The sequence below is a fragment of the Micrasema longulum genome, unplaced genomic scaffold, assembly GCF_059751315.1.
Source record: "Micrasema longulum isolate JH-2025_06_02 unplaced genomic scaffold, ASM5975131v1 h1tg000662l, whole genome shotgun sequence".
Taxonomy (NCBI): Eukaryota; Metazoa; Arthropoda; class Insecta; order Trichoptera; family Brachycentridae; genus Micrasema; species Micrasema longulum.
In genome coordinates this window covers 749,948-761,128 of record NW_028277858.1, presented here as the reverse complement: position 1 = coordinate 761,128, position 11,181 = coordinate 749,948, and the positions used below count along the sequence as shown (strand labels likewise).

Sequence of the window (11,181 nt, the reverse complement as noted above, 5' to 3'; positions counted from 1 at the left end):
ATTTGATACCAAATTACTGATAGAAAATAAAGAATCAATAACAAATAAAAAATAATTACCATGTAATATAATAAACAATCAGATTTATTAACTCCGTTTTTCAGATATAGTAATTTCACTCATCCTGGGTATTAATAAAATGTTTTTTTCGATGTATTTTTTTATTTAGAATGCACTGCCTGCATAATACTCTAACCGGAAATGGAAATATATTGATTTTTACGCGCGGAATACCATAATGCGTATTTGGACGTTATGTTGCCAGTATTTGACGCATAATGAAGCGTCTATAATGTAAATATTTTTTTTTTACAAATTCTGATTGTCTATGCCGTTCAAAGATTAATCGAGAGACTATAGTTTAATCATACGGTTTTTTTGTTTCTGTGCTTTTAAAGTTTCGGTCGTTTTTGATTCTGACCACAGATTATGTAGTACATTCTGACGTGCGTTTGACTTAAGTTTGTTGTGATAACGAAAAACATGAAAATGTAGGAAAAAGAAATAACTGAATGTGTTTGTAGAAATTAATTCAGTTTTGGAAGGATAGTTATGCATTTCAAACAAGACAATCAAAACCGTTCAGAGTTGTGATATTCAAAATAATTACAGTTTAAAGAACAAAAAAAAGATTTATACCTCATCTTGTGGTAGTATTCTAGTATAAATTCAACTATCAACATGACTATTCACATTTTAGCTTTAATAACATCAAGCGGTCTCCCTATATTTACTAGAAAGAAAGGTGACCACGATAGCGTGAGTATTAATACTTTGTCAACAATGTAATTTTCTATTTCGTATTGTTTCATAAAAAACAATTTTTTGCATATAAAAATATTTATTCTTGTCTTTACGATTAGCCTGATGATCTTTTATTGATATTTACCGAAAACTTTTTATTTCAAATATGAACTCAGTTCATGAGATTTTAGTTTTATTTTATTTATTTATTCATATTTTTCTCTTACAAACTATAATTAATAATAAAGATAATGTGACCTCACTGAGGTTACCCGTGCTGAGGACACTTAACAATATACTTTTTTGAAATATTTTTACATTTGAGAACAAACAAAGAAGACTAACTTAATAAACAGAGATAATTAACAAAATATTCACAGTTTAAAAAAAAGGTATATATGTACATCTATATTGTTTATATTACAAAACGTACAATGAAAATAACAAAAACCTAACATAAGCTATACACTTGTGGAGCAGTTGATTCAATATTGGTTTGGGCGAATGAGACAATTCATTTTACTTCTACCTAGCTCCACTATCCATTTTTTATAGCCTTTTAAAAAAAAATCTCGTTACTAATTGTTTTAATAGATAGTGGAAGTAGATTATGGATTTTAATTGAATAATACTCAAAATCCTCTTGTCTGAAAGTGGTATTAGTTTGTATTTGTTTAAGTTGTCTTTGTGTTGAGGATCTAGTGATTGTATTATTTGTATGTGATGTATTGTAGGGGTTATGTCTTTCATTTGAGTAAGAGTAGTTTTTAATCTGTAAGTGAGTATTAAAACACAGGTAGTTGAATTCCATATTCCGAATGTTACACAGTCAGCCCATGACTGTAAACGCCTAAACTTCCACATGGAAGAGAATGATGGGAAGAAATAGCCTTAAGGCAATGCCCGCCCTTATGCATTATGTATGTAAACTGTATATTAAGTGTTTAATTATTTAAGTATATTTCTAAATATTAATGAAAATGATATATACTTCATTTACAAATAATAATTTTTCTCAACAGCTTCAACGGATTTTGTGCAGACTAAAAATTTTGTAACAAATCAATAAATTAACTAATTACAACAGAGATAGAGAATATTTTAGAGAAGGGAATATGGAAGTCTAGGCATTTACAGGGCTTTATGACCTGTCATTGGCTGGTTTAAGTGGTCTACAAACACACTGTGTAACATTCACCATTTTGCCTGTGTTTAAACATCCATATTTATTCTATTCTTGACAGATCATAAGCCCTGTAAATGCCTAGACTTCCATATTCCCTTCTCTAAAATGTTCTTCATCTGTGTTGTAACTTTTTAATATTAATGACTCCCTTAGGGGTGAAAACCAGACTTTTGTCTACAAACATTCGGACAAATTCGAAATATTGTAAATTAATAAATGATTTTCTAAAAAAGTTCTTGGTTTATTCTGACTTAATCATTTTATCTAAGTTTTATTTTTGTTCAAACAATGTTTGTTTTGTCTTCCCGGTGAGATCAGTGATTTTTCACAAGCCCTGGCTCTCCTGGCCTGTAGTGATGCAAAAAAAAATCAAATATATATTGTGAAATATTTTAAGACATTTCCGCAAATTTATAATGCTTATGTGTATTTTTTATATTTTTTTTTAGTTACCCTTTTCATCAATGGCATCCTTGAATGGAGTCAGCCTTTTTAGTAAATGTCAGGATGTCATTCTCAAAAACACGAAAATCCAAAATGGAATTATTGTTTGGAAAGAGTTCCTGGGAAGGTATTTATCAAGGATTTTTAAACCTAGGTATAAGGTGTAAAAATGTGGTGCTGATATTAGAACAATTCTATAATACTTACTCCAGGTATGCAGGCCCATCCTCCAATCAATCAAGACACTTTATTTAAAATGCAACACAGTTTTAAAAAATCAACAAATGGAGAATTTGTAGTTTAAACGTAGGCAAAATGGTAAATGTTTCGCAGCAAATAAAGTAATCACTCAAACCAGCCAATTACAAATCATAAGCTCTGTAAATGCCTAGACTTAAACTTCCATTTGTCAGTACTATGGTATCTTTAAAAAAAATTGTTACTAATCTATGTTTTGTCATATTGATAATTACGTATAAAAGGTTTACTCATAAGATTTAGTTTCTCTGTGTCCAGGCAGATGAAGAATACAGTTATGTGTATGAAATAGAACCAGAACCCCGGACGCGTGTTTTCGCTTCGGTGTCTGCTCTCAGCTAAATGCCCTGAATAGGGTTATCGAGTGGAAATAAGTCCGCCTTGTTGTATAGTGGTCCACGCATTTGCCTGCCATTTTTAAGGTCCTGAGTTTAATTCCTGTAAAGGTATATGTGAAATATTGATTTTAATGGTTTTTCAAACTACAACATTTCATTGTTTCTGGACTAGCACCTAAGCCGTAAGACAGATCACCTTACCTTCATGTAACAGATGATCGAACTACACTGCATTTGATTTACCAATGTAGTGCCCTATGCAGCACTATGTGCAGAAAGGGGGATGATGATGAGGAATTTGGATGTGTATAACTAACATTATATAAATGGTAATTAATGGAGATTAAGTTGAGACATTGGCGTATTTATTTTTATAGTGAAAACATATTAACTCCATACATCTATTTAACCATCTATTTTTCAATACTACTTTAAAATTTACCTGGTTGTTGAATTATAATTTGTTATTTTTTTAAGCATAACATTGATAGGCATCGCTAGTGGCGGCCTGGAGAGTGACTTGAACTCATTGTTAGTCTCAATCTTCAATGCGATGGTGATGTTTGTGGGACTGGAAGAGTTGGAAAACCCCCGGAACCTGGAACGGTTGAAGAGGGAACTGCGACCATGTTACCCTCTTGTGGACCGGCTAATGGAGTCTCTGGACTCGCAAAGTGCATCTGCTGCTCATCCCACACTTCTGCTCAATGCTGTAGAGGCTATACTTTGTCCGGAAAGTCTTGTTCTTGAGGTATAATAATAAAATCTTTGCTTTGTTTGTTTTAAATTCAATGCTCGATTATTGCAAACCACTGTAAATTATTAATTTTATAATACTGATTTGAGTTACCAGAAGAACAGAGATGTTTTCAAATACATACGTAGATACTTACTATGCATGACACTCTGTTTCCGCATTTTCAAATTCGTTAGCTAAAAAAATTACCTGTTTTATAAACATTTTTAATACAACAATTTGTATTCATTTATACATTATTTAGATTAATTTCACTTGCTAATACAATGATTTTTCTGATTTTAATGTTTATACAAAACATTCTTAAGTTTGACTGTGTATAAATGATATATTCTTTATTTAAACATAGAGGTACGTTTGTACATGCATATATCAATTTTGAATTTAATAAATTGATATATGCATGTACAAACGTAACCCCCCCCTTGGGGGTTGAATCCAGTATTTGTCTACAAATATTTGGCCATTTTTATTCTTATTCTCAGAGGTTAGGATCAGTGCTATGCTTTAAGATCCTGATGTCACTGCGACCTGTGAAGATCTATTGTGACGGGTCCCCGTGAATAGTTCTCACCCTCCAAGCCCAGGCTATAAAGCGCCTGGCTATTGTGTGGAAGGCTTGGATTTGGACATACTCAAAATATTATTTAAAAAATGTTTTCAATGACTTCACCAAATTAAATTTTTTAAAACAATGAAAAATAGTTATATGGTCACCTAAAAGCTAAATATTGTTGATTCTTACCTGAATTGATATATTTTATCAACAGATGTTATATATGCTTTATATTAGCAAGATATTTAAGAGTCCTCTTGAAATGACCCAAGTAATTTAATTAATAATAGCTAAATAACCCAGTGTAATTAATGACTGTGAATTTAAATATTATGAGTAAATTTAAGAATTGATTTTAATGTATTCAAACTGTAATAAAAACCTAAAATTGAACAATAAAAATAAATATGACTATTTAATTTTGTAAAAGTTTTTGGGCATCATTTGTTTTTTCTATTTCCACTCCACTATGTTGAATAAATATTTGTTTATTCTTTTAGGCTGTTCTTGAGCAGTTTACTGCCCGAATGGGAAGTGTGTTTGGTTGCCTATGTGTGTGGGGCCGATACGCCTGTGGAACTTCTGGCTGGAGATCTCTATCCTCACACGAGCGACAACTTCTACTGAGACTGATTTCTCTAGACACTGAAGCATCCCTGAGAGACACTCCCGTCTATTTATGCCATCGCAGTCCTAGTGTATGTATCACCCAGATTCTAGATACTGAATCAATCAACCTTTATGTTTCCAAAGAAACTGTAAGTTTGCATGCAATCGTGTTGATTTCTTTAATACAAATGTTTTTCCAGACTTTGTTCAAATTTTCAATTCTTATTAATTGTTTTTCCCTTATTTTTATATCTTTATATTTTAAAATAATCTTTGAAGCATTTAAACAAACCATTACGCCGTTATAACGCCACACAAGTCTGTCTTTGCAAACAGACCTCACTTCCTCTACATTCATTCATCTTCTCATGCACACATGCCGATTATTCTGACTTTTGACATGTCTGTCTTTAAGTATTTGTTATATTTATTCATGCCATGTTTTCCAAGTTTTCTGCATCCATCAAAATCCGCATCGGAAACCTTTTATCCCATTCTTTCACTGTCCATTGGCTCTACATGTCCAAATCAACGCAGCACGCCTTTCTTGATTTTGTTGGTAATGTTGGTCTCCGTATTCCATAATGCAAGGATCTCGACATTTGTCCACCTTTCGTAGGTAGTTTTACCATACTTGCATGCTTTAGAGATCACATTTCGACAGCATTCTGCCTATTTTCATAATTCTTTTTCCAATTTCATTCTTCGCTTTTATACAAAAATGTCAGCATCAGATTCCATTACCTATTTAAAAATAAATGTAACTGATTTTTCCTTGTGTCTGGCAAAATGGAGAATACAGTTCTGTGTATGAAGGAGAATCAAAACCGTGGTCTAGTTTTTTTTGACACGATTTCTACATTAAAATCCTCAAAAAGGATTTTGGTTTGAGATAAGTCCGCTCGTGGTCTAATAGTAAGTGTGTAAGCCTACTGTGCTAATGTCCTGAGTTTAACTCCTGGCACAGTCGATGCGAAATATTTATTTGACAAGTGACATTACAGTTCAATATTTCATAGTCTGAACTGGCGCCTGATACAAATGGTTGCTTGATACGCTGCGATTGGAGTACCAACGTGCAGCTACTATTCGGTGCAAATACGGGAATGATTATGTAACTGACCTATATAATAATCCAACAAATATGGTTACTTAGATTTACTAACTCATAATCGGTGATGGTATTAAATAGCTAAAATATCACCATAATAATTACTCTGTATTGTGTTTTAGGTGGCTTTTCGGGCTGTTATCTGTAAACTTCTTTCAGATGTTCATGTGATAATTATTTGTGGCCCTACTCCAATTCTATCTGAGGTGGACGCAATAGTCCTTAACTGTTGGCAACAACATTCTGATACTCTGAAAGCCGCTCGCCAGCGTTACCCGAGAAACTTCCCTCCGAGTATACAATTCCCATCAGGTGTTTTAGGGTAAGATTTTATCTACATCAAGCAACAAGGTTAGAGTCGTGTTGTGGTCCCATTGTGTTGTAGACTTTTGGATCAGTCACTCTATCATAACTTGATGTTGATTTTCCGACATCTATCTTTTGACAAATATTTGAAAATGAACACAACAACAAAAACAACAAACCATCTCGCCGTTTCGCCGTAAGGGTCGGCAGAGAGGATAGAACGCCACATCACTATCTTTGCATACAGATCTCGCTTCCTCTACATTCATACATCTTCTCATGCACGCGCGCTGATTATTCCGACTTTTGACATATATTTGTTGGATTTGGTCATGCCATGTCTTTCTCGGTCTTTCTCTATTTCTGCATCCATCAACATTCGCATTGTAAATATTCTTAGCCGATCTTTCGCTGTCCATTCGTTCTACATGTCCAAACCAGCGCAGAGCTCCTTTCTTGATTTTGTCAATAATGCTTGTCTCAGCCTTACATAATGTACGGATCTCAACATTTGTGCATCTATCGTACATAGCTTTATCACACATTCGCCTGAGATATCGCATTTCGAAAGCATTCAGCCTACTTTCATCCCTGTTTTTCCAAGTCCATACTTCGCTCTCATACGTCAGGGTCGGGACCAGGACTTCTTAATATTTAGACTATCCTAAAAATGCAAATATTTTTATATTCAATAAATTATTCCTTGAAAGTGAAGGCGTTAGAAATCTAACAAGTAAAGTTATTATTATAAATCTATTAAATGTTTCCAATATTTATTATTTTTACAGAGTAATGATAGTACAATGTGATGAGAAAAAATATGTAATATCAAGATCAGTGCAGCCAATCAGTGGTCGCCGTGCCCTTAGTGGAGCTCATAGGTTGGATATATTAAGGACCTTCTACTTGCAGGCTGTACAGGTAAAAAAAACTTAATCCAAATTATCTATTTAACGATGTATACTGTATTTTGAAAAAAAAGATTGTTGCATTTTTAAGCTGATTCTTTCTGACTTTCTTGCACATAACTCCCATTAATTATTTCAGACATATTTGTAATAGTTGTGCCTAAAGAGCTGAAATATCCCCAACAAAATGCTATTTGATTTTATAAATGTTAGGTAAATGTGATTTAATATGTACATTCAAAGTGATACAGCCAGGCATCAAAGCACAAAATGAGATATTCAATTACATTTATTTACAAACTCAATAAAATACCAATATGTTTCTTTTTTGGGTGATACCATGTGTGTTGGATTGTGAACACTCAGTTTACCCTGAAGATGGCTCCTGCAATGGTAGCCGAAACGTCGAAACAAATCCAACACACACGGTATCACCCAAAAAAGAAACATATTGATAAGTTGTCCGTGAACCCACCATCATCCTCGCAACTGAGCAAACAACTGTTTTTATTTGTTACGAACTGTTTTTTTTTTTTTCACACCTTTGTCAATATACAAAAAATATAGAAATTTGTTTGGGGAATCAAATAGATTAAAAAATATGCATGTATGTTTCTTCACCATAAATAAATAAAATATTGCAAATTGCAATACAACAATTTTAAAATACATACATAGATAAAAAAAAAAAAAATTAATTTGTCGTAGAAAAAAATTCCAATTTCTGCAGAAAAAAATTATTTTGATGGCAAGTTTGGTTTAAATATGACTACGTATGGAAAAATACACCAGTTTGACTTGGTAATAATAAAATATTTGATTAAAATTGATGGTCAAAATTGTACACAAAATTGCAATGGGAAACATACAAAACAATAACATAACGGCAACCAAAAATGCTGACAGTTATTACAATTGCTGTTAAGTAACAAAAAGGCTAACATACACAAATATAATACCAGACAACAACTACCACATTAGAGAATCAAAGGCAAATGCAGAACAGTAAAAAATACTATGCGCTACAATGACAAGTCAATGCACTACCTACCTGACTACTTGAAAAATTATATTGGAGACAGATTTAAAATCAACATTTAAAAAAACCCCATGATTACTATACTTACAACACGAGATATAACACGACACCTTATAATATGTTTATTCCTAACGGGTTTATAAAATTATAAATTAATAACATTTAAAAAATATAAAAAATCACAAATAAATTGAAATACCCTATAATCAAATTATAAATCTTGTTTATTATTTGCCTAACTCACTAAGCTGCGCAATAAAGTGATTTTAATTCATTAATTTGTGAAAACAAATTCAATATATGTATTTGCCTTAACTATAGGCAGGATATAGTTTTTTAAAAATATAAACTTATTTTAGGATTTCTGTATTGTGAATGAAGATGTACCAACATCGGAAACACCAGATCTTGCAGTTGATGAAAGTGTGTCCAAGAATATGGAAGAAGATGGTAATATGATGGAGACATATTGGTGCTCTGAATATCACAAATGTCACGCCTACAGACAAGACAATAATGTTTGTTGCGTCCTTTATGCTTCGGTTGTTCCAATGCCCACAATGAGGTAATTTTCATTCAGATTTCCATTATTCTTCTCTATTAGGCAATGCTTGGTTTGAATTGGGTAGTCTCGTTTTCTAATTTAAAAAAAAAAACTATTAAAAGCTATTACTATTAACTATATAGCAGACGTGTCGCCTTATGGTCTAGTGATTAGAGCATTCGACTATCTTGCCCGAGGTCCTGGGTTCGATTCCTGGCGAGATTGACATGAAATATTTATTTCACTGTAATATTTCTTAGTCCCTAGACTGGAAATTTAATTTGAAGCAAACCTCAAAACCTGTAACAAAACGTGATTTACTATTTTATTATTAATTATAAAAAATATCTTATTTCAGGATAATTACAAAAAATATCTTACAGGATATTTTGTCAGATAAGAACATTGTGTGGTGAAGTGACATTGCAGAATTAGGTTAAAGTTCCAGAAGAGATTAATTCTTTCTTCCCTTCTTCGTGGAGAAAGGTTAAAGGTTGTGCTGGATTGTGATAAAAATTAATACATTCACAGAGATTATAATATATTGTTAGTTAGGTACCTATGCATAATAAAAATAAATGTAAATAACTTATTAATAAAGTTACACCATGTAAAATAAATACATATGTGTAAAAAAAAAAGTACTAAACTTTTGCTGAGAGTAACAACTATTTTATGATTAATTTCCTCAAAATTTCACATTTTAATGTTTTGCAAGTTAAAATAGTAAATGCGAAATAAAATAAAGTAGGGTGTCCCACACTCACCTGATCGACGTCAATTGATCGACGTACAGATCGATAAAATAATTGATTGAAAATTAATCAACCATCGATCGACAACTGATCGACCGTTGCTGGCGGGCCACTACCTAAGTCAGTTGGTTGAGAGGGATGAGGGGGGCGACAGGGCCCTGCGAGAGCTGTTTGTTATCAATTGATGACACATTGATAAAAATCAAGTAATCGGGCAGATCGATTTGGTGTAGTAAGAACTGTCGATTTATGTCAGATGATCTCATTTTTCTATCAATCGACATTGGTCGGGTGGGTGTGGTAACACCTTTAATTAAGAAGTAAGATATTATGGACAAGTTTTTGAAAATAAAATAATATTAGCAGATAAATAGTTTTATTGCGAAACATATACATGATAATATTTTTGCAGACAACAACTTACAGTACAAACATAATCATTATTAAGTAATGTCTGGAACTACACAGAACCTGCTGGAGTTACACCAGTCTAATTACATGTACATACATTTAATATATATTTTATTGTCTTAATAATATTGTCAACATTTTATAATATTTGAAATGATTTCTATAGTATTCTCAAACAAATAAATATTAGTCTTTAAAAAGGAGGCATACCTACATATTTATTTAAATATTAGGAAATTATTATGCACACATGACTCTTTGGTTTATATAATGAAAAAACAGCAAGATAAAATAAAATGCAATATTTTGATAATTTTACACAAATATTCAAGATTTCATCAGGAAAATTTTACTTGAATTAATTTGTCGTCCTTCATAATCATGACTGTAATATAATACGATTTGAAAATCTTATTTTATATTAAATACCAAATTATATATGTCAATGAATGGAATTTCATTGTAATGATTAGAGTAATACGCATAATTGATTGATGGCTGTATAAAATGATAACCGATCGATCTATTTATAAATAGCTCTGGACAAAATAATCATATGACGCATTCAGATTTTTCTCCTGTACGGAGTTGTGTTCTTTTTAAGAATTTCAAAATTTTCTGATATTTCTTTTTAGGATCATTCAGGATAGACTTACCCTAATTTATTTTCACTATACGCAGTTATAATCAATAAAGAAATGTTTTCGTAAATTATCATTATTAATTATGCGCATAATTTATATTAACTAATGTTTCCTAACAATTACCAATACACATAAAATTAAAAAAAATTGTCTATGAAAATAATTTATTATCATAACTGGTTATGCTCATTACTGATGATAATATCTAAAAATAAGAAATTATTCAGTAAAACATGCAAATGCTTTTATTTTTTTAGCCCTAGACTCACGAATTACAGGACATTATCAGCTCAATGAGGAAGTTTAATGCTACGGGAAATTGGGTATAAAAAAAGTTTTCTTTGTAATCTTAAAGTTACAAAATTTAAAAAAATCATAGCAATGATAATAGAATACATAAATATATATATATATAAAAACCACTGAACTTCCTCATTATATTTTCAAGAAATACAATGATTTTTAATCTAATCAAGCAATAATTATTATTGTTCAATACAGAAGTACTTGGTTTATTTTATTTGGTTTCTTTTAATTGTTTTTAGAATGTTTGGTACCTTATATGCCTAGT

The 11,181-nt window shown here is 31.6% G+C and overlaps 1 protein-coding gene across 1 annotated transcript; it reads left to right on the top strand.

Annotated features, from left to right (window-relative positions):
• The first annotated feature begins 374 nt into the window (after positions 1–374).
• On the top strand, positions 375–9,920 carry fy (fuzzy planar cell polarity protein-like protein). The gene is made up of 8 exons (XM_088229318.1): positions 375–759; positions 2,380–2,501; positions 3,448–3,721; positions 4,784–4,981; positions 6,126–6,325; positions 7,098–7,230; positions 8,616–8,821; positions 9,159–9,920. Exons 1-8 carry the CDS (start codon positions 682–684, stop codon positions 9,214–9,216), a joined length of 1,269 nt encoding a protein of 422 aa, XP_088085444.1. The 5' UTR covers positions 375–681; the 3' UTR covers positions 9,217–9,920.
• Positions 9,921–11,181: the final 1,261 nt, after the last annotated feature.

What these genes read in the sequence shown, in the direction of transcription:
- fy (XM_088229318.1), top strand. Translation starts at nt 682, where the DNA reads ATGACTATTCACATTTTAGCTTTAATAACATCAAGCGGTCTCCCTATA. An exon ending in TGGAAAGAGTTCCTGGGAAG is followed by an intron (nt 2,502 to 3,447) that starts GTATTTATCAAG and finishes TATTTTTTTAAG; the next exon opens with CATAACATTGATAGGCATCG. An exon ending in TCTACTTGCAGGCTGTACAG is followed by an intron (nt 7,231 to 8,615) that starts GTAAAAAAAACT and finishes AACTTATTTTAG; the next exon opens with GATTTCTGTATTGTGAATGA.